Source organism: Leptopilina boulardi, unplaced genomic scaffold, assembly GCF_019393585.1.
Source record: "Leptopilina boulardi isolate dan_hultmark-lab unplaced genomic scaffold, ZJU_Lbou_2.1 LbouV2_72, whole genome shotgun sequence".
Taxonomy (NCBI): domain Eukaryota; kingdom Metazoa; phylum Arthropoda; class Insecta; order Hymenoptera; family Figitidae; genus Leptopilina; species Leptopilina boulardi.
In genome coordinates, this window is record NW_026138019.1 from 590,261 (window position 1) to 615,966 (window position 25,706).

Sequence of the window (25,706 nt, forward strand, 5' to 3'; positions counted from 1 at the left end):
TTTTTTAAACTGCTGTACAGTAGTGAAAGACGGTTTTAGTCAGACATATAATTTTTATTTTTAAAAATTGCAGTATTAGTACTCAAAATTTACAATTTATTATTTTCAGTAGTAGAAACAATTTTAGTCAGGCATAACTTTGCCAATTATTAATAAAATTCGTTTCAGTAGTACAAGTAAGTTTTAGTCAGACCTAATAATTTCCTTATATTTTTTTGTATTAAGTGCCATTATTACACTGTTAATTTCATATAATTTTGTTCGATTTCAGTATCAGTAGTACAAGATAGTTTTAGGCAGACATTAAAAAAATTTTTTTCTGTGTTCAGTAGTTAAAGACACTTTTAGTCAGACAAATCGTTTAAACTTTATCAAAATTTTAGCATAATTTTTCCAGTAAAAGAAAGTTGTAATTTAATTGAATTGTTACGAATTTTAGTAAGTAAAATAAATAATAATAATAAAGTTAATGAAAAATATATTTTATAATAATTAGTAAATTAAATGATATTTACCTTTGGATAAAGTGATGGTACCACCTGTTTCACGTCGCCACGTGACAGTCGGTTCAGGAATTCCTGTGGCTGCACATCGTAGCGTCACGTTGCTACCTTCTCGTACAATCATATCCGTGCTTGTGGGATAATCCAGGATATCCGGAGGCACTGAAACAATACCCTACATTGCAACATCGTCCATCCACTCGAATTCAAATATTATACGTCATATATATATATATATATAGACAGATATCACGAATGAGAATCGAAAATATTCTACGTGGACAGTACTTTGCGAATAGAACGCGAAATAGGCGGCTAGATATACCGTGGTCCATTGCATCATAAAACTTTCGAATCTGTATGAACCAGTCGTTTCCGCCTTCCCAAATGGCTTTTTAAAATCGGAATTGGAAAAAAATTGATCATCAGGGAAAAATAAAATAGAAAAAGAATGCAAATTTCGTGATACATTTACATATTTCCGCATGTTAACTCTTTCGAAAAAAAAACAAAATCTCGAAGGAAAAATATTTTTTTAATACTATTTATTATAACATTTGGAAAAAAATTATTTTATTCAATATTTGCCTTAAATTTTTATTACAACATCGACAAAAATAATTTTTTTCACCAAAAAAAAAAAAAAAAAATCATTAAAAATAAAAGAACACTATAGGTATTAAAAATAAATCGAATATATTATGTGGAGCAACCGAAATACAAAATCAATTACTAAAAATTGAATGTATAAAATTATCATTTGACCTTTCATCACAATAGTAGGTTGATTAATTTCAAATCGACAATTTCAGAAAGTTTAAGTGAATAAAAAAAAATTCATTTCTCTCAAACAATAAGATATTTATTGATCTTTATGATGCAATTGCCCTGAATTACAAAGAAAAATAATTTTATTCTCGTAAGGTCGAATTTCAAAAATAGTATTCATTTTTTAGTGAAAATCTAATTTTTTTTATAAAAAAAGAAATATATATATTTTCCACGGACAAAGTTAAAAAAATTACAATTAGTATAATAAATTGTCCTGATTCAAAAATCTCTCATTTAGCTAATGAAAGCTCTGCTTATTGAATAATGATAGCTAATTAAATGCAAAACATAAAATTAAATTTCATTCTATGTAAAGATAAAAATCTGCTAAAAAAAAATTTTTTTTTTCATTTAAAAAATATAAATGAAAATTAATTAACCGTATGAAAGCATTAAAAGATGAGAAATTTATTTATAAATGTAATTTTAATTAAATAAAAAAAAAAAGAAGAGAAATTAAAATCCTCTTTAGACTGCAATGGATATATATGACTTTTTATTATTCAATGATAATAGTATATAGATTCAATTATCATAACACGTAACTCCAATTTATTCATCATATATAACATGTATGTTGGAACATTTCAAAGATCATTATTTATTACTATCACGAATCTACAATAATAAATCACATTTTGACACGTCATTTTTTACACTTTTAATTTATCATTCGCTGAGTGTCGCGCTTCAAAATTGATAAATTCAACTAAAAGCACTTGATAAAGGTGTTTTAATTAGTTTAAAACGAAATATACGTACTTCGTTGAAAATTAATTTGACTAAGAAATGCTTTTCCTTCTCTCTTCAAAATTACTATCTTGATTCTATTAGTTAATGTATGCCATATATATATATATATATATATAGAAGCTTTCTTGCGAAACTTGTTTTTAAATATTATTTTATATAGAACGCGTACATTCTTTAAATAAATGTAAAAAAAATTCCAATTTAATTTAGGAAACAATGTTTCCATTGAGGTATAAATTTTAACAATTTATGTTTCTTTGATTTTTTTTTATATAACATCATTTTATTTTACATTTTTAATAGCAATGTTGATACAATATTTTATTACGTAATTTTATTTGATGAAAAATGGTAGAAAATATTCTGTTCAACTGCGAAAACAGTAACTTGTTTTTATTTATATAATATTTATTTTCTCAATTAAATAATAATTAAAAATATTTTAAAATTAAAATTTTCAATTTTAAAAAATGCAAAGGATTCACATTTTATTATTATCAAATATATAAATTAATAGTTAAATAAATAATAAATATTACTTAGAAGATTTCGTATGAATAAAAACGATAACATTAGGATCATTCTTGTTTAATAAAAGTTCGAAATCTACATGATTTCCTCTTCAGGGAGTCAAAATTAAAACAATGTGAAATCATAGAGTCAATTGTAGTGTCAAATTTTAGTAAAAATAAAAACAATTTTATTTTTACTAAAATTTGACACTACAATTGACATTGTTTTAATTTTGACTCCCTGAAGAGGGAAATCATGTAGATTTCGAAAAGTTGGAGTGAACTTTTATTAAACAACAATGGTCCGAATGTTATCGTTTTTATTCATACAAAACCTTTTAATTAATAATACACTCAGAAAAAAATTCGTTTGAAGCAACTAAATTTTGGTTAAATCAACAAAATAAATGCATTGATATACAGTTAACCAAACATTTGGTTGCATAAACCAAACGTTTATTTAGCTCAATCAAATTTTTTCTTTGTTCAATTTTATTAAAATAAACCAAACAGTTATTTAGATCAAATAAATATTTATTTGAATTAAACAAATTTTGTTTCAACTAACCAAAAAATTGGGTAAATATAAAAAAATGATACATTTGGTTCAAAGATATCTTTTTTCTGAGTGTATAATTCTCGGACATTAAACATTTTAATAATAAATATTACAATATTTATTATTTAATTAATTGATAATTTTGCATTGCATGCAATCGTCAGCAACATTTATCTGAGAAACTAATTGTGAAAAAAAAAAAAAATTAAAATAAAAAAACGTATTTTCATTTGTCATGATCGTGATGTGCGTTCAAACACACACTATATTTGGCAGAGCGATTTTTAAGATGAAACGAGTGCTCCTTTTTAGTCGCTCGTCTTATAGATCTTGAATGAAATCCGGAACCTGACATAAATCGAGGTCGAAAGTTCTTTACAAATGTTCTCTCTTACCCGTCGCGCCAGTGTGCAATAAAACGGGCTAACCATTCGATCGATAAACGAGGATCGAAAGAAGAAAAGAGGTATATATATATATATATATAAAAGGGGGAAAAGTGAGTATAGGACGATCTCTTATTTTCGCACCTCGATAACCTGACCGGCTGCAACTCCATCGTGATAAGGGTGGAAATTTAACGAGGGGTTGCGGTTGAGGTTAAACTACGTTTATGTACACTGACTATAATATACGCGATTTCCACACACATTTCTTGGCTGTGTGTGAAAATATATGTATATATATATATATATATATAATACACTAAAAGAGGGAGGATAGTCTCGAGGAGGCCAGGGTGGGTTATTAGGGCCAAAGGCACGTCGCCAGGAAGGTGTTTAATAGCCCTCCAAGAGTGCAATCGTCTACCGGCCAGTGTATAGCATACTTTACATATATTTGCATGGAACCGTCGTCTTCTCTCTCTCTCTCTCTCTCTCGAAGGAAGAAAATGCTCGGTTTTTGCACGAATGCGTGTCTTTATATATAAAGCAATGCATTAAAAAAAATAACTTTTAAAAATTTTCCTCATATTCTGTTCACGAAAAAAAAAAACGTTTATAAGCCTTGGTAAAATTAAGTTTGACAAAGTTTTGAAATTCCCTCCCCCTCCTGTCAGGGGGAAAATTTAATGGCGTGCTATACTCCTAATAAGAGAACCCTTCTCTAATATGAGACCCCAGGATTTCCTCTGGCGTATTACACACTATATCCTTTATTTTGCGACAATCAAATGCAATTTACCCAGGTGAAAAAATTAACGTTACTAACGTTACTTATGTTACTAATATTACTAATGTTACTAACGTTAGTACCTATATAAAAAAATTAAAAGTTTCTAAAATATATTTTCACAGAAACTTTGCCACTACTTTCCTATTTCCACTTTCACTTTCACTTCCACTTATACTTTTTTAATTTTCATTTCCATTTTCACTTCTACTTTTTCTAATTCTAATTCGCACTTCCATTCTCACTTCTACTCTTTCTAATTCTCATTCGCACTTCACTTCCACTTTTTCTAATTTTCATTCCCATTTCCACTTCCACTTTTTTATATTCATTGCCACTACCACTTTTTCTCATTCTCATTCACACTTTCACTTCCACTTGTTCCAATTTTCATTTCCATTTCATCTTCCACTTTTTTATTTTCATTACAACTTTTTTATATTTTCACTCCAACTTCCATTCCTAATTTTTTAAATTTTCATTATCACTTACACTTTTTCTAATTTCCATCCATGGTAATTAAAAAAAGTGGAAATGGTTGTGTAAATGGAAATTAAAAAAAGTTTTAGTCGAAATGGCAACAGCTAATGAAAAAAGAGAAGTAGAGAAAATGGGAGTAGAAGTTGGAATGAAAATTAGAAAAAGGGAAATGGGAATAAAAATTAGAAAAAGTGGAAGTGGAAGTGGTAATGAAAATAAAAAAAAGTGGAAGTGAAAGTGGAAATGAGAATTAGAAAAAGTGGAAGTGGAAGAGGTAATGAAAATAAAAAAGTGGAAGTGAAAGTGGAAATGAGAATTAGAAATAGTGGAAGTGGGAATGGAAGTGCGAAAGAGAATTAGAAAAAGTGAAAGTGGAAACGGTAATGAAAATAAAAAAGTGGAAGTGATTATAGAAATTAGTATTAGTACATTAGTAACATTAGTAATATTAGTAACGTTAGTAATGTTAATTTTTCTACCTGGGTTAAATGAAATTATTAATAAATATTTTTTGTTTGTAAATTAAAAAATAAAAAAATAAAAATTTGTTCTGTTTTTTTTAATTTTATTTGAATGTATTTTTTTTAAATATTCAAAAAGAACAAAGAGATAAAAAAAATTGATATATCTCTTACCGACAACTTCCAGGAATCCTGTAATACTCGACATTGGATCTGTATTCACTTGACACATGTACCAACCTCTGTCAGTCTCTTTTGTATCTTTTATATGTAAAGACCATGTTCGATGTCCAGAGTGTGTCACAACGATTCGATGATTTTTCGTGATAACATGAGTAGCAATGGTCAAAATTGTTTGCGTGTCTACTCGCAACCATGCCACCTGCAAATAACAGAAAATCAATTTCTCAGTTGAAAATACATATGAATATTTTACACAATTCAAAATATCTCTGATCCAAACATCAAAAACTTTCAATCACTTGACATTTTTTATTTTTTATTTTTTTTTAAATGAACAAATTGAAAATAAATTGAATTCTCTTTTGTCATTTGATTAATAATTTGTTTTTTTCACTTTACAGTTCTGTCAAAAACAAACCACAATAAAAAAATTTGTTTTTTTCTTGTAAAATAATTGTCTCTTGAAAAATTGAAATATTTTCAAATATACATAAATTATTGTTTCAAATACAATTTATGTCAAATAAAAATTATTTGATTCAATTAAATAATTACATATAATAATCGTGAATATCTTTCGTTCATTCTGTCCACACCTGAAGTTAGTATTTGTTATAGGTCTTTTGTTTTTTTTAAATGTATTGTTTGACATTATTTTGTGTTGGTTGAAATTTTTTAATGTTTTTTTGGCATTGTTTCGATAATTAATTTTGAATCGAAATTTTAAAAAATAATTGAATTTTATTTTATTTTAAATTGAAAACTTGGTAAATAATTGAATTTTAAATTGAAAATTTGAAAATAATTTAATTTTAGTTGAATGTTGATTGAAAATTTGAAAATAATTAATTTTAGTTGATTGCTGATTGAAAATTTTGATAATAATTAATTTTGACTCGAAATTTTGGAAAATAATTAAATTTTAATTGAAATTTTGGATAATAATTTAATTTAAGTTGATTTTGGATTAAAATTTCGGGTAATAATTGAATTTTAATTGAAATTTTCGATAATAATTTAATTTAAGTTCATTTTTAATTGAAAATTTCGATAATTAATTTTGAATAAAAATTTTAAAAAATAATTGAATTTTATTTTATTTTAAATTGAAAACTTGGTAAATAATTGAATTTTAAATTGAAAATTTGGAAAATAATTCAATTTTATATATAATTTAATAACATATAATAATAATTTTCATTATTATCATTTAATATGAAATAATATTCTAATAAATTTAAATTATTATTGATAATATTAATCTTTAATTTCTTTATAACAAACAATTAAATACTCAATTTGGCGCGCTTGCGCGCGTTTAATATTGCTAGTTTATTTAATTATTTAAAACAAATAAATTTTTTTTTTTACAGTTTAACTGGTAAAATTATTGCTTACTATTGTCAATTGTCTTTTGCAAAAAAAAAAAAATGTGATTTATTGAAATTCATTATTATCCTATAGGCTTAAATAAATTTATCTTAACTAGTTGGAAAACTATTTGAATTAAATTCTACTGTGAACTGCTTTAAATTCATACTGAAATTTTCAAGAATTACTTAGTGAGATGGTGCGAAGTTATTAGTAGATACATTATTATTCAAGAAGTACTTTACTGGTAGAAGAGGAAAATTGCTCGGCCGTATAGGAATCTGTCGCGGTAAATTCTACTTTAGAAGTTTTGACAAAACTTCTTATACGAGAGAACTATAAAGTCGACTTTACTTCTCTTTTATTTTAAAAGGTGTCCTGAATTATTTTTCTCGTTAAAATTATCCTTGGACAAAGCCTATTTGCAAGCTTGCCTTATATGACATATAGATGCACTCAGGAATAATAAGCAGATCAACTTTTTTTCTTTTTCCTCTCGAAAAGGGCTTAAAACATCATTTTCATAAAATAGATGGAGATTTTAAAAAAAATCCAATATGTCACATTTTTATATAATTATATGAAAAAAAAATATATATATTCAACGATGCATTAAAAATAATTAGAAAAATCTTTTCAGTGAGATTAGAATATGTCGTTTATTTCTGATTTTAATCGCAATGAGATATATGTAAAAAGAAAAAGTTGAAAGAAAGAAAGAAGAGATCTTTCTCAAAAGAGGATTATCAAGTTTTCAAAGCCCAACCGCAATGTGTCTGTTCCAGATCGTTGAAAACTGAAAAGAGAATTGTCACTTTTTTGCCAACAATGCAATTTTTTTTGCTCGTCACAATATATGAATCGACAATAATAAGCAACGAATCAATCAGTGTTATTTTTTCGATTTTTATTTATTTTTTTTTTAAATAGATCTATTGTCTAATATACACAGAGAAAATTGTGTTTAAAGAAGTGTGAAGATGAATCAATTCAATTATAGAAAAGTCAAAAGCAAAACGAGAGAGTAAAAATGCGATACAAATTAATGGAGGAAAAGTACTAAACGAGATCTGCATCTCTGTTAGTGACGTAACAGGAAATAAAGACCCTTGTTCATGAAACTCTCTCTCTCTCTTGTATTCTTTTCTTTTTTTCATCTGCACTGTAGGTTAGCAGTTTTACATTCCCTGAACATAAACTTTCTATCCAAACGTACAATTTTTATCGTTATTTTTCGCTGCCAAGCATTTGGATTTTTATATTCTTCGTATTGTTTGTATACATTTTGCCAAGGTTTCCTTTCGATTCAGATTGAATAATTACTTTCACCTACGTTCAATACAAGTTTGTTTTTCTTCTTTTTCTTCTTCATTTCCTTGTTTTAAAATCCTTTATTGTCTTTAAAAATACATATATTTACTTTTCATTCCCCATTTCAAAACCTTCTCGTATATTTTCATATACCACATTGTAAAATATCGACATTCCTTTTTTTTCCATATATAATAAATATGAATCCTGAAAAGGGATGTTAAATATAATATATACAATTTTTTTTTTTTATAAACCATATACACACAATTTCTTTCGCGACATGAAACTTAAAGAAAAAGTTTTTCTTTTCAAACAAATTGCAAAGATTTTCGTCTTCTTTTTTTTTTGCATTATAATGCTACATTTACAAAGTGTATAACATGTGGTAATTTCCTGGCGTACAATCAAAAATTCAAAAAGCAAAATGTGTCAATGGAGTTTTCTGAAGAATGCGCGGCGTTGGATCGCTGAACTGGAAAGATAAAAGTATACACTTAAATATGTTGATATATACGTTATTCAGAATTTTTCTCCCGCGTGAACATAAAAGCAATGTGTAAATGATGCAGGAGGCAAAAAACAAACAAAGAATCCAAAAAAAAAATAAAACAGAAAACAACACTACTTTTTTTCTTATTTTCCTTATTCAGTCATTCATATATTTTCTAAAAATTCCACTTCAGTTAGTTGGTTTTTCAATGTTTTAAATTCACTGGAAAAAAAAAACCACGGCAAACATGAATTTTCCTACTAATTCCACGATTATTGAAATTGTACTCATTTTCATGAGAAAAATGTTCACTGGCAAAGAAGAATTTTTTTTTTAAAAAAAGAAGGAATAAAAAAAAATGTGTAAATTGCATATACTTGAAAAATATGAAAAATTTATTAAATTAAAATAAACATCAATTTTTTTTTTAATTAAATATTTTTTTTAACTTTATTACTTTTATAATAGAAGTCATTTTCCTTTTTATTCAAGAGAATTTTTCCATTATTATATACATTTTTTTTTAAATAAATTTTTTTAATATAAATTTGTTTAAAATAAAATTTTTCCACAAAATAAATACGATATTACAAACAAATGAAAGTTATATTTCACAGCTGAAATATTATGTGTAAAAATTTGAAATAGATTAATTGAAAATGAATTTTTATTAAACGATATTTGAATTCATATATAAAAAATATGAATATATATCGAATTTATTGTCAAGGCAGGGAAATATTGCATTTGATAGAGTAAATCACAATACGATGGAAGGATTTAACGAGTTTGGTAGACTATTTTTCAAAGAAAATATATATATGAGGCTGTGTTATTAATTGTTCTGTTCGTTGGAATTTTCACGCTCTCGTTGACGGATATCCGGTTGATTTTGCGGTTAACTCACGAGTTAATATCAAAAGTTTTTTTTTTTTTTTTTTTTGTGACAAAATTATATATTGCTGCAATAAATGTTAAAAAAAGGTAAATAAATCAACAAATAAATAAATAAATAAAAAAAAATATAAAAATATAAAAATAAATTATAAAATATATAAATAAAATAAATCTATAAATAAATAGATTGCTTTGATTTTGAGCGTTCACCACAAGTTCACCCAATTTCTACTATATAGTTGGGGAAATAATTAACCTGAAATAATTGTCCCGATTCTGTTACACGTACAATACAACGAACCGATTTCGATCGTTACATATTCACTTTGAATCCTTTCAATGGCTTTAATCCTCTCAGATTGCTTGGTTCTGTTACATTTGAAGACCGCAGGCAAATATCCTGCGAGCGAGGCAGAAAGAGGGAGACAGAGAGAGAGAGAGAGAGAGAGAGAGAGAGAGAGAAATTCCTGCATTCAAACAGACAGCAGTCAGCAGTCAGCATGATTCGAATCGTGGTCAACTGTTACATTTATCAACCTAAAATCGCTCGAATTGTAGAACACTGGAGTATTTCAGTCAAAACAATTACTGATATATGGTCTATATGACAATCAATATTTGGAAAATCCTCTCATATCCTCATGATACAGTTTATAGAAGAATATATAACTTCAAATTGGAAAATTAGCAAAAATTAAACTAAACTAAAATATAAAAATTACAAAAAATTATAATATTTATTTGTTTGACTAAAAAGTTTTTTTTTACTACTAATATCAAGAATTTCAAAAATAAAATGTTATGTCTGATTAAAAAAATTTTTACTACCAATTTTATCAGATTTTAACATAATTTAATAAAATACTATGTCAGACTAAAAACGTTGTTTACTACTGAAAGTCGATTAACAAGAAAATAAAATAGTTGTCTGACTAAAAAATTTTTTTACTACTGATTTAATCAAATATTAACAAAATTAAATACTATGTCTGACTGAAAATATTGTTTACTACTGAAACCAGATTAACAAGAAAATAAAATAGTTGTCTAACTAAAAATTTTTTTTACTACTGATTTAATCAAATATTAACAAAATTAAATACTACGTCTGACTAAAAATATTGTTTACTACTGAAACCAGATTAACAAGAAAATAAAATACTTGTCTGACAAAAAAAGTTTTTACTACTAATTTCATCAGATTTTTAAAACTGTCTGACTGAAAATGCTGTTTACTACTGAAAGAAGAAAAACAACAAAATAAAATATTTGTCTCACTAAAAACCTTTTTTTTACTACTGATGTGAGGGTAATTAAAATTGAAAATTTTTTTTTATACAAAACGACACTTTTAGTATTGATAAATATGTCTGACTAAAAAATGTTTTACTACTTATATCAGAATTTCGGAAATAGAATGTTATGTCTGACTAAAAAAGTTTCTTACTACTAATATCATAAAAATCCCCAAAATTAAACTTTATATCTGACTAAAATGGTATTTTACTACTGAAAGTAGAATAACAATATTTAAAAATATTTTGGCTGACTAAAAACCACTTTTACTACTAATATCAGATCAACAATTATTAAGAATGTCTTTGTTTTACTAAAACGACAATTTTTCAAGTGATAAATGTGTCTGACTAGAAAAAAGTTGTACTACTGATAGCCGAATTTCGAAAACAAAATGTTATGTCTGACTATAAATCTTTTTTACTACTTATATATTAAAACTTTACGAAAGTAAACGCTCCGTCTGACTGAAAATAATTTTTTACTATTTAAAGTAGAATTTCAAGGGAATAAAATTATTATGCCTGACTAAAAAAGGGTTTTTCTACTAATGGAATTTGGACAAGAATTTTCAATACTTTAACGAACTAAAAAACGTCACGTCTGGCTAAAAAAGTGTTTTTCTACTGAAAGTAAAATTACAAGAATTTAAAATACTTTGTCTGGCTAAAACATTCTTTTTCTACTGAAATTACTAGAAATAATTACGCCATGTCTGACTAAAAAAGTGTTTTTCTACTGAAAGTAAAATTAAAAGAATTTAAAATACTTCGTCTGACTAAAACATTCTTTTTCTACTGAAATTACTAGAAATAATAACGTCGTGTCTGACTAAAAAAGTGTTTTTCTACTGAAAATAAAATTAGAAAAATTAAAAATATTTCGTCTGACTAAAACGCTCTTTTACAACTGAAAGGTCTTCTACTACTACATCAAAGTTCTAAAATCTAAACAGAATTTCTATTAATATCAAATCACATACATTATATTATTAATGATTATTATTTAATTACCCCTTCTATGAAAATAATGTTATTATTAACAATAGTAAAATGACTTTTATTGGATTTTGTATCCATAATGGATAAAATTTACGATATTGCAAAATGACCTCATTTGAACAATATAGTATATATATATATATATATAATGCAAACTGGAAAATGACACAATCAAACTATTGCATAACATGCAACATGGTGAATTATCTATTTTGTGATTATATATGACATGTTTTTGATTGATGACTAAGCTAATAGGAAAATTGTAACCAAAATCGTGGAGAAAATATCTTTTTGCATGGTAATATGATATCCACCTTTCTTTCATGACAGGAAATATTTCGAGTCAGACTTCAGTCACTTCACCTCCGTTACTGGCAGACAGCCACCATTTTTCATAAGGTAACTCTCAAAGCCCCCCCCCCCTCTTGACTTTTCCAAAAAAGGACCTTTTTTCCTGTCAAGATGTCGACAATGCAAAGAGATGATTGAATCGTCTTTTAAATAGGATTTTGCCTCTTTTGATACAACGTCTTTATGAATTTTTTTCCATTAAATTCCATCGGAATATTGAATCCTAGAAAAAAATTTTCTAATTTTTTTTTTTTTTAAATAGAATATTTTTTTTAAATTTCTATTGTTTAGTTTTTCTTTTGTTTTATCATTAATAAAATTATTTATAGTAATTTTATGAGTTTCCAAGAAAAAAGTTTATAAGAAAAGAAATTATTATCAAATAAATTTTGTATTGAGTAAAAACAAATAAATTGGTGGTTTGGATGCAATAACTGTCTCTTTACTTGTGACCTAAGTGGAAACTCTCGTTCGAGGTTTCTACATTGACTGTTTCGTGAACTTGAAGAGTAAATCGAAGGAGTGTTAAACTCTATTCAGACCTATGAGTTATTAAATCCGGATCCTTAGTTTTTGTTATAAAAAAAAAATTGTATTTTTTTACATTTTTTTTTTTTTTTTTTGAAATCTTTATTTAGAAATAAAAAAAACTTGTTTTACCAAACTACGCTTTCGAAAATTATATATGCTGATGACATTTTATCCTTTATGACACGCTATTTTGAAGTGAAATGTCATTTTGTTCGCTAAGAACATGCAAAGGCATATATATATATATATATATATATATATATATATATATATATATATATACAGTAAATGTCAACCTTAATTGCTTTCATATTCCTCTAGTCTAGACACTTAACCATTTTTATGATACCAAAAGAAAACATTGAAAAAAATTAAAGATCCATTATTTTATTTATCACTTATTTGTGTATAATGAGAAATATTTATTTTTTAGTATTTTTGTGTAAAGAAAATAATTCCGCGTGTAAAAAAGCGAAAAAACATATCTACTATAATCAAAATGATAAAATGTGTAAAATTAGAAATTACTATTTCTCTAATTGTTTTAGATAAATTTGATCTGAAGGAGAAAATTTTTTTTTTCTCTGCGCCTATACGTCGTCTATTACTAAGTAGCATCATCAATATAGTCCGTGGGATGTTTTCCAGGATATTCGACTACTCACGCGATTCGAAGGAAGTGCAGGCAATTCTGTCACACTGCCGAGTAACGTTCAATTAACATCAGAGCTGGCACGACTCGTTGCAATGCTGCAGAGATAGCGTCGTCGTTGCATCGAATTGGAATTAAATTTGTCGACCCAGAACGTTACCCTGTCCCTTTGCAACTTAGAGCGAGGCCATTTGGAAATTTCAAAGAGAGAGAGAGAGAGAGGAAATCTCTTCAATTCTCAATTGCAAAAGTTAACAGTAAATTTCGAGAAAAAAAGACACTTTGACCATTGACTTTTATTCGAGTTATGATTTGAATCGATTTAAAAACAATTCTCTCTTTTCACAATCGAATTTTATTTAATTGAAATCACTTTTATCTTTTGTAATTCTCTATTTGTAAGAAAACAATAATGCAATAATGAAATAATTCAATTTTTAATATTGGATAAGAACAATAATAGTAAAAAAAAAATAATATAAAAAAATTGTCGGACTAAAATGGTTTTTACTACTTACAGGTAAAGTAATGGTCTGACTAAAAAAAGTCTTTTACTACTGATTTTCAACTATTGTCTATTTTGTCCAAACTAGAACTACTGATAATATAATTTAAAAAATTTGTATGTATTGGTCTGACTAAAGAGGTGTTTTACTACTGATAATAAAATAAGGTTCGTCTGACAAAAAATGTATTATGCTACTAAAAATAAAAAAAACTATGTATGCTTAATGGGAAAGAATGGGAAACATTTTGTCTGACCAAAATTGTCTTATACTACTGATTTTAAAATTGTAAAAATTACAAACTAAAATTTCAAAATTAGAAATTACAACTGAAACTCCTTTTTACTGCAGGTGCTATAAATTAAAGAAGCACTTTACGTCTGACTAAAGCTTTTTTATACTACTGATTTGTGAATTAAACTCTATTAAAACTGTTTTGTCTGACTAAATCTGCTTTTACTACTGTAAGATTGTAGAAAAATAAAATTGCAATTCAAACGTATTTGTCTGATTAAATGTTTTATACTACTGACATCAAAGTTAAAATTATTTTAATTTCTGTCTAACTAAAACATACTTTTTCTACTGACATCAAAAATACTAAACTATTTAAATTTTTATTTAAATTATTATTATTATTATTATTATTATTATTTTATTTATTTATTTTTGTAATTTTTTTCTACTACTCTAATTTAATTAAAATGAATTATTTTAATTTAAAAGCAATTATCAAAAAACCAATAAATTCATAATTATTTAAAAAGAAGTGAAAACGTTATTTAATATTATTGACAGATTTATTAATTAATATTAATACGTATATTAAATTCGTGACAGGAAATAAGTTTTGCCAATTTTAAAATACTTAAAAATTTATTACACTTTATGTCAGTCATACGTCAGAAGATATATATATTATTCAAATATTTTATGAACTTTATTTTTAATATTTATATCTTAAAAACAATATCGATTTTTTTCTCACTAAGATATTTTTTTTCTTTTTTTTTTTTAATAATGGAAACCACTATGAAATTCTCTCCAATTCTACAACTATAGAAATTATATAATCTCTGTGAATTGGAAAAAAATATATATATTTTTCAAATTTAAACGTTTCAATTCGTTTGCTAACTTGAGCATATTGAGAAGACATTTAGCCTCCTTTTGGAACAACTGCTTTCGTGCTTTCGATTCTCACAGTTCTCAGATCACCACCCACTTGAATATTTTTTTTCTTTTTTTTTTTCTCTTTTATTGCTCTTTCTTATTTTTCGACATAGCTTGCATCATATAATAATATGCAAGAAATACGTGTTTCGACTTAAAAAAAAAGAGGAAGAATCAATTCTATTTGGATTCCCTTTCTTCAATACTTTTCAAGTCAAGGGTGAAATGTTAAATATTTTCTCTCGAGGATAGAAAAAAATGTAAATTTACTCTTGCGAATAAAACTATAACTTCGAAATTATTTTTACATTTTTTTCTAAAAAATAATTTACAATTTTAGTTATTATTTCTGTTTTTCTGTATTCTGATATATTATTTATTATTATTATTATTATTATACAATTATAATTATTTTGCAAAAAAAAATTTCAAAGCTAATTTATTTTTTCCTGTTTTACAATTAATAAAAACAAGTTTTTTGTCGAGAAATCACTTCCTTATTACGTACATTGATTTTTCCCCCTCCGAACATAAAATACAAGTAATAAAATATCTTTCTTGGTAAATAATTTCAAAATTTAATCAACGAACAAAATCTCAATTATACAGTATGAAAAAAAAAAATATTCCCCTGTTTTTATTATAGCTTTAATAAATAAAATCCAAGTAATTTTGATCCTTACCCTTGAGTATTTTTTTTTTCATGTTCAATTCCAAGGATTTATTTTACGACACATTCTAACCGCAATATTGAAAAAAAAAGAAATCGACTATTTCGAGGAGAAAAAAAAAGTGTGTATTTTTTATACAATAGTTTTTTTTTTTTTGCAAAAATGATAAATTTAATATAGAACTAATAGCGGAAAATAGAATCGTCAGTTTGTAAATAGACGTCAGGATAGTAACGATTAAATACCACTTAGTGTTGAGAACTGTCATTAAGATGGTAAAGCATAGAGTTAGAAACGTCGAAATACAATTTCCTACCAAGTTTGAGCAATTAACGTTATCAGGTTATTAATATCAAGGAGACAAGTTGTTAGATGTTGGATGAGAGTAATTCTCTCACCCATCGAGTCAGCTGAAGTCATCTTACTTTGCTTTTCCCTATGAGCATTCTCAGTTTAGGTCTCTCTCTCTCTCTCTCTCTCTCTCTTTCTCTTTGGATTCTGAGCCATTTCCAAGAACCTCGGGACCGCACTCACCAGTGGCGAATTAGTGGATAATTCCTTCTCTACCATACCACATTTTGCCACCCTCAGCAGCTTCACAAGGTGGCTCATGGCCTCTCGTTACTCTTCAAGAGAAATCTCTCTAGCAAACCCCACTTCTCCTTCTCCCCCTCGTACTTTCCTTTTGCTAACTATTCCTCTCCCTATAAAGGTAGGCAAGGCAACGTCTCTCTCTCTCTCTCTCTCTCTCTCTCTCTCTCTCTCTCCCCTCTCTCTCACTCTCTCTCTTGGCCCATTCAACGCACCATCGTTTGCCGAATAATTAATAGCGGCCTGTTTGCACGGGTAATCACAACCTTCCGGAACCACAAACTCGGTTCTCGATACTCGAGAGATTCGAGTTACTATCACGCAGACGTCCCGATATATACATATACATACACACACATATATATATATATATTAGGATACATTTTTTTCCCTTTTTTTGTTGAAAAAAAAAAACTTTCCGTATTTCACTCGTACTTTAAAATTCATTTCCTTTTTAAATGCTAATTAGTAATTAAAGCGAAGAAAAGTGAAAAGGAGAAGATACTCTTTACTCAAAGGAAGATTGAACTCTTTTCATATATAGAGAGGAATCCTTTAGTAACATCTGTAAAGTATTTGTCGTAATATTTTTTTTTTTTTTTATTCACATTTTTTATTAATTTTTTTTTTTTTGTTTTTAAGTGAAATTTATATCAACTAACAACATGTCACTGGAGTTAATTAAAAAGAACCGGTTTAAATAAAGGATTTCTTTTGTTTGCTCTTTATGAAAATTCCTTTGTTTCTAATCCTTAAAAGTAGAAAAAACTGAAAAATCACTGTTGTAGAAATTATAATTGTATAATAAAAAGAGAATTTAGAATGAAGAGAAAGAAAAGAGAATAATCTTTAAAAGTTGTCAAAATTTTTATTTATTTTATTTAAGAAAAATTTCATTTAATTTTATATTACATAAATGTTACGGGAAAAACGAATTTTTTTACTTTATCGAATTTGTTAATTTTAAAATTGAACAAAAGAAAATAAATGCTATTTAAAATTTTAAAAATAAATTATCAAATTAGTCAGACGCTATGTAAACTAATAAATACGATGAATTTTTTTTAAAGTTAAAATTGACATAGAAGAGCTGAAAAATTTATTAGGCTTTTTAAGTGAAGAAAAGTGTATTTAGTCTGACATTTTTACGATACATATAAATTAATTCATTTTTAAGTAGAGGAACAAACTTGAGGAATTTTTTATTTAAATAGCAAACATTTAAATTTAAGTGAAAGAAATTGAATTTGCTGAGACATTTTCACAATATTTAAATAGCGACTAAATATACAAAAAAAATTTATTTTTAATTAAAGAAAGATCGTTCAATTAAATGATTCGCAATCTTTATAGCATTTAAATAGTAAAAAAAACCAGTTTAGTCAGACTTGCTCTCAATTTCAAAAAATAATTTATCGCCATTTGTTTTACTTCACTTAACAAAAATTTATTTCCACATTTGGAGAAATTAATTCAGAAAAAACTTTTTTTTCAAAAATTTGATTTTTTTTCGCATTTGAGATATGCATTTTTTTTCGATATAAATTGGAGAGTTTGGAAAAGAAAAGAACGACGCGTAACAAAATTATTATTATTATTATGAAAAGATAATTACCGGTCTTTGTGATTCTTGCGGGTATTGGAAAAGAAATTGCCACTTGCGTTAAATATCATCTCCCCCTACCGAAATATCGCCCCTTGAATATTTCAAATGTTCAAGAGGGCTGACTTCAATTAGGTTTCAAGTCATAAAAAAAAAAAAAATCTCGTCGTCGCCGGAGGTAAAGTTACTTCGACTGGTACTTCCGCCGGAAGTAACGATGGTTCTATAATGAAATTACGAATTTCATGTGCAGTTGAAGCAACTATATATATATACACACACTAAACATCTACTGCATGTAAACATATTCCCTCTCCATCTGCGACTTACGAGTTCTACTAAGTTATATAGTTAGTTCCAATTTATTTTAAGTTCTATATAGCTGAGTAATTCTTCATTGTTCAAAATGTAAATTTTCAAACAAACATTTTATACCTACTATTCGAAAAGTTTCCAATTTAGTTCTAAATTGAACTTTTATTAAAAAAAAAAAAAAATTCAACTATTTTTTTTTTTTATTTCTCTTTTTTCTATATTACTTTTAAATTACTTTTTTTATATCGAGAAAATTTTATTCATTTGAATAACAAAAATCTTTGATAAAAATTTTCATATTTTCTCTCTTAATTTTTGAATCAGTGAGATTTCATAATGAAATAGTTGGAATTTAGCAATCACTAAATTCACTTCACATTTCATCAGTGAAAGTTCAGATTTAAATTCAGTTTAATAACTATTATTATAAAATAGAAAAAAGAATTTTAAAAAAATAAGACAAAATCTATTTTAAAGGGGTCAACAGAATATTTATTTCCGGGGGAGTATTTTTCATTCATATATATATATATATTTATGTGAACAGATTTCTGAGTCCTTTGACTAATACTTTCCACCGCAGAGTTTTATAACAGTGGTAAAAGGGAGGGGGGGGGATGTAAAAAAAATATACATATGTTCACTTTGCAATGAATTGGGGTACGTATTTTCTTGTCTGCTTGAAAAACAATTAAAACTTTTCCTACGAAACAAAGCACACATATATATTTTTTCCTGACAGTAATGAAAGAGAATTTTTTTTCATTTTTTTTTTTTACATATAGTTACAAGTTCTTTCTACTTTTGTTATTTTAATCCCATTAAATTGCAAAATAAAACAGAAATATTTAGTTCTTTTAATGTTTTTAAAAATTAATGATCCATGCATCTCTTTCTCTTTATCCTTTTTTGTCACTGTATAGGATCACATCGAACTTTAATTTGCTCTTTCTATTTTTCATTTACGACAATTGGATTCAAAGGGCTTTTCGAGAATACAGAATACAAGGCTCTATATATGTATATATATATGAGTGGAGAAATCGTTTAATCACCTTTGTAAATCACAAGTCTCGGCACTTCAATTTCCGCGTAAACGTTTAAATAAAAAGCTCTAAAAATAATGGAAATAGATTTTTTTAACCCTCTCTCTCTCTCTCTCTCATCATGAAAAAAAAAGAAAATCAGGAGCAAGGTAACCATGCAATTTAATGCATATTCAGCAGTGGTATAAGAATTCGATTCTGGGTCTTGAAAGAAGGGGGCTAAATGAGAAAAGGCGGTGGATGTTGAAAATGGGTTTCTCGGGAGCTGGCGGACGTTTATTAGAGAACGAGAGTGTGTGGCAAAAAAGAAAGGCCAAAAGCAGCTTAACAAACTGCTGAAACCACACCTCTTGGGGATTTTTATATATTCTTATATATATCTATAATAGGCTTCGTCAGGAATACGCAATACAATTTTCAAGAAACTTCACGAAAAGTCTCGTTTAAAAAAAAAAAAACCCTTTTCAAATCATTTTTTTCAGCTAATCTGAATTATTTTCTCCAATTTCTGAACAAAATAGATAAAAAAAAAAATTTCCTTACTTAAAATAAAAAAAAATTTAAATAATTTAAAAATAATTAATTTTTTTAAAAATATTTTTGCCATATAAAATAAAAAGATTTCTGAAATAAAATGTTTTTTTTGAACAAAAGGAGGAAATTTTTTTTTTTTATAAAAATTTCTAAATTAAGAGAAACATAATATAAAATTTGCATACCTTGTAGGGTCCCAAGTTTTCAACTATACATTCGAAGATGGCTTCACGACCAACCGACACAGTAAGGTTATTCAAGGGCTTTCCAAATCTCGGCAAGTCTGCAACAAGCCGGGGACATGGTTAGTTCGAAACATCAAGTTTAATAAGGAAGTGCTTCTCTTAGTGCTGAACCAGCTTCCCTTTGTGCAAACAAAAGTTTAAGTTTCGGGTCACTAAATTGATGATTTTATGCAAAAACCATTGTTACCTTCTCTGCAAAATGTAAGATATCAATAATTATTAAAATCATTTTACACCATCTTTATTTTGTTTTATTTCTTTTCTAATTTTCTCTATTTTTTTCCGATCTCGTTCATTTTTATTCATTTCAAATTCTGTGCTTTATGAGATTTTTTTTTTTTATTATATTGTTAATCTAAATATGAAATAAGAAATATTGTCTGACGAAAACTTTTTATCTTTCTCTACCGACGATAAAAAAAAATCTCTCTCTGCCTCTCACTTTGATAAAAGAAATAAATAGGAATATATCCTGTCAAAAAATAGAATACAAGGGAACAAATGAATTTTATCCGGTGACTATAACTTTTATTTTTTTTTCGTCTCCTACACTATATAAAACTTTATTCTCCCTTCGATGGAAAATTATTGATAGAAGGGAAAAAAAAGAACTATATAGTTATTTGCAAATCGTGTTGTTTTGAAAGTACGTTTCATTTTTTTTTTCCTGACCAAAAACTCTCTCTTTCTATACTGATCGTAGATTCATATTTATTCTCTATCTCTCTTTTACTCTTCGACAAAGAATTATGAAAACAGAATAACAAAAGAGAAAATGAAATACGTGTCTGACTATAACTTTCTGTTACTACTCGTGGTTTTCTCTCTCTCTCTCTCGTCAACGAAAAATTATTCACAAAAAGGAAAATTATTTTAATCATGCTAAGCAGAATACAAAATAAGCATCATGTATGTCTGACTAAAACCTTCCGTCTCTACTACTATATGTGTACATTTATGTCCCCTCTTATCTTTCCCAGTAACAAAATATTCAAAAAGAAAAAAAAAACTATTTTATCACATTACGACTGTATGAAATTTATTATTTTGTTTTAAAATACGAGAAATATTTTATCATTTATTTTTATTTATACAAATATTAATGTTTATATAAATAAATATAGAAATAAAATAGAAATAAATGGAAATAAATAGAAATAAAATAGAATTAATTGTGTTTGCTCGTTTTTTTTTATAAACAAGAAATTAGGAGGAAAAAAAAGTGGCATTTATATTGCCTTCAGACTATTTTGTATATGATACCTGATGCGTGACTAATATCTCGTTAAAAGCGTGTTTTAAGATCGCGTGTGCTTTTCATTTCAAGAAGCCCTATGAAAAGCTAATGCGTGAAATATGTGTCAGTATCTGTAATGTAATCTTATGGCAACTGTGGTAAAATCAATGATAATAAGTCATGTAAACAGGCAATAAATTATGCTAAATATGTAATAAGTCTCTGATTTCGCGAAGAAATCAACTAGTAACAGAGACGAAAAACAAAAAGAAAAACGAACAGAAAACAAAAAAAAAAAACAAAAATAAAACTTGTGAATAGATTTTTTTGCAATGAAAGAAAAATTTAAAAAAAATTTATAACTTTTTTTCGATTTAAATATTAATAAATAGTAATAAATTATTATCACTATATAATTATTAATCACGATTTATGTCAAAAGTGTCGTAAAATTATTATTCTTTTTTTTTTTCTTTGCCTTTAAATAAACGTTATAAAACTTATGGCTGCGAAAATCTTTTGGAAGAGCCACTTTCTGGCCAATTAAAAAGACTTTAATGACAGCATTTATGATCGTTAGTTAGTGAGATTGTAACGCCTTACGTTTCATTCTAAACTGAGTAATAAGACTATATAAAATGGAATGTGAAATTTTAACTACCCCTCTTTAGGTTTTGCTAGTTACTTGAATCTATGCCATCAATTTTATAATGTCACATAAATACCTTAGATAATTCCTAAACTAATGTCAATATCATAAATTTATCATATAAATAATGTGAGGAAAAAGATCCTTTTAGAAATTTAATAAAAAAAAAAATTATGTAGAAAAGAATTTGGTTAATAAATCTGTTTAATTATTTTTAATTTAATTGTTTTATTATGGCTAAGGAAACAATTTCTTAGAAATCGTTGCTACAGAACAAACACCTTTCCTAAGGAAAAAAAACCTTAGCAACCGTCGCTAAGGAAAAAAAACCTTAGCAACCGTTACTAAGGAAAAAAAACCTTAGCAACCGTCGCTAAGGAAAAAAAACCTTAGCAACCGTTGCTAAGGAAAAAAATACTTAGCGACCGTTACTGAGGAAAATAAATCTTAGCAACCGTTGCTAAGGAAAAAAATACTTAGCAACCGTTGCTAAAGAAAAAAATCCTTAGCAACCGTTGCTACAGAACAAACACCTTTCCTAAGGAAAAAAAACCTTAGCAACCGTCGCTAAGGAAAATATAATCCTTAGCAACCGTTACTAAGGAAAATATAATCCTTAGCAACCGTTACTAAGGAAAAAAATTCTTAGCAACCGTTGCTAAGGAAAAAAATTCTTAGCAACCGTTGCTAAGGAAAAAAATACTTAGCAACCGTTACTAAGGAAAAAAAACCTTAGCAACCGTTGCTAAGGAAAAAAAATCCTTAGCAACCGTTGCTACAGAACAAACACCTTTCCTAAGGAAAAAAAACCTTAGCAACCGTCGCTAAGGAAAATATAATCCTTAGCAACCGTTACTAAGGAAAATATAATCCTTAGCAACCGTTGCTAAGGAAAAAAATACTTAGCGACCGTTACTGAGGAAAATAAATCTTAGCAACCGTTGCTAAGGAAAAAAATACTTAGCAACCGTTGCTAAAGAAAAAAATCCTTAGCAACCGTTGCTACAGAACAAACACCTTTCCTAAGGAAAAAAAACCTTAGCAACCGTCGCTAAGGAAAATATAATCCTTAGCAACCGTTACTAAGGGAAATATAATCCTTAGCAACCGTTACTAAGGAAAAAAATAGTTAGCAACCGTTGCTACGGAAAAAAAACCTTAGCAACCGTCGCTAAGGAAAATATAATCCTTAGCAACCGTTACTAAGGAAAATATAATCCTTAGCAACCGTTACTAAGGAAAAAAATACTTAGCAACCGTTGCTACGGAACAAACTCCTTTCCTAAGGAAAAAAACCTTAGTAACCGTTGCTAAGGAAAAAAAACCTAGCAACCATCGCTAAGGAAAAAAAATACCCTTAGCAACCGTTGCTATAAGGAAAAAAAATCCTTAGCAACCGTTGTTAAGGAAAAAAATTTTAGAAGTTTAATTTTAAATTAATTTTAATATTTACGTAAATATGACAAAATAAAAATAATTTTTTTTTCGAAAGATTAAAACAAAGTTTTCATATTTATACCAAAAGCGCATATATATGTGGCTTATGTTTTAAAGTTGTAAATTGAATTAATTTCACTTTATGCGATGAAAGTGCTTCTTCTCATGAGAATTGGTGTATACACGTCGAAAAGACGGAAGCAAGTAATGAAATTGATGGAAGGACTATAGTAACAACGAGACACAAGGGCTGCGTGCCAGAGAGAGAACTGTCTATAGTCTTCGCATCGAATTGGTCTCACAAATCAGATTAATTAGCAACTCGTCGGCTATTGCACTTGAACGAATATATATAGAGAGAGAGAGGGAAGCAGAGATCCTTGCTTTGAGGCTAAGATCACATCGAATGTATATTGAGAGACGCTTCAGGCCACTGCCATATCTGACCTCGTATTATATAGACAATACTCGTAAGCTTTCTCTTTGATCCTATTGGTCAAATAACAATCAAAATTGTTGTTCATTCTATTAGAAAATTCAAAGTTACATATTTATTTCTTTTTTCCTTAAAAACAAATTTTTCAAAATAAAATTATAGAAAAAAAGAAAATATTTAACATATTCCTTTTTTATTGGTTAATTAATAATTAAAAATTGAGAAAAAAAAAAAATTCTCCAATTTTCTATAAAATCGGATTTGTTAAAAAATGTGTGGGTATTTTGGCACGATGAGACAGTTTTATGGTTTCCGGTCCACAGTCGAAAGCCTTACAAGGTCCGTCCACTTGTGACGAGCAAACCACAGGAGAAAATCAATAAAATTTCAATGATATATATACTCAAATATTATTTGATTTTAATTTAAAATTAATTATTATGGTATTATTTTTTTCAATATATTATCAGCAAGAGATAAAAAAGAGAATTAATTTTTGTTTGAAATTTTTTTTTTTTTTTAATTTCTTTCTGTCTTTATAACCGAGTGGTGTAAAATATTACTTCAATAATAAAGGAGTCACTTTTGTTCTTCATTAATAGATAATTAAAAAGAGAGATACAATTTCTAGGAAAGCAGTGAAGGTAATTAAATTTTACTCAACGATTGAGGAAAGAGACAAATTAAATATATGTTTGAGAGATGGGAACGATTGTGAAGATTGCTTTTTTTACTTCTGAAAGATTCTTATATAAGACTTTATTTTTCAAAAGCTCTTAACATCTGATGAATAATTGCTTGAATTAATTTTTTTTTTCTAATTATTATACCTAATATTAAAAAGTAGAAGATTAAAAACAATTGTATTAAAAAAAAAGTTTAAGAATTATAAATAAGAAGACAATATTTTAAGATGGAAAAAATTTTTTGAAAATTGGTAAAAATTGAGATAAATACAAAACAAAATTGTTGGTTCAAAATATATTTAATTTAAATAAAAATTATTTTATTCTAGTAAATATTTATTTACTTTCAATAAATATTTATTTAAGTAAATATTTATTTGTTTCGAGTAAATATTTATTTGCTTCAAGTAAATATTTATTTGTTTCGAGTAAATGTTTATTTGCTTCAAGTAAATATTTATTTGATAATAATAAAGTAATAAGAATAAAATAATTTTTTTTTCAATTGTAGTTATCGAAAAGAATGGAATTTAAAAATATCTGAATGACAATCTGCCATTATCGTATATCTCTTGTTGTTTTGGCGTCGTTCTGATCGCGTGACAATGCCTGACATATAAAGTACATCAACGTCATCACTTCGTTCGGTATTGTTAGCCGCAACTTGAACGGATGTCTTACAATCCTTGCAAGAATATTCCAAGTGAATTTTGCCTAATTAACATTGGAATGGGCAAAGAGAGTGAGAGAGATAGAGAGAGAAAGAGAGAGAGAGAAATTGGATGAATTTCCATTGCGGTGGCAATAAATCGACGAAGAAACAGATAAGCCTTTATATCGCGGTCCTTTTGTCGAAAGATTAAGTCTCTCTAAAAAAAAGGCTTCACTATTTTCACATATATAGAAATACACAAAGCAAAAAGTTGTTCCAACCAATTTAGTTACAAAATCCTTCTTCAATTTCCTAATTGTTTCCACTTTATATAAAACAGAATTTCCTTCAATAAATTCTTAAGCTCTTCATTATGCTAATGTTAAAGTTAAAATAATTACCATTAGTTTAATGATAAGATTTTAATTATTTTAAAATTCAAAATTTCAAAACAAAAAATAAATAAAAAAAAAAACTGAACCCATTTAAAAAAGAGATAAAATAACGATAAAAAATTTTGGGCTTAAGGTTTTTTTGCATAGATAGTCCCACCAGTGAGATTTA

The 25,706-nt window shown here is 26.9% G+C and overlaps 1 protein-coding gene across 1 annotated transcript in view; it reads right to left on the reverse strand.

Moving 5' to 3' along the window:
- Nucleotides 1-25,706, reverse strand: part of LOC127290591 (lachesin-like) — a 48,332-nt gene that overhangs the window by 9,793 nt on the left and 12,833 nt on the right. Inside the window, exons 2-4 of the mRNA XM_051319279.1 lie at nucleotides 19,986-20,083; nucleotides 5,447-5,654; nucleotides 516-665 (exon numbers count right to left, since the gene is read on the reverse strand). Of these exons, the coding sequence (XP_051175236.1) occupies nucleotides 516-665; nucleotides 5,447-5,654; nucleotides 19,986-20,083 (456 nt within the window). The remainder of the gene's footprint in view (nucleotides 1-515; nucleotides 666-5,446; nucleotides 5,655-19,985; nucleotides 20,084-25,706) is intronic.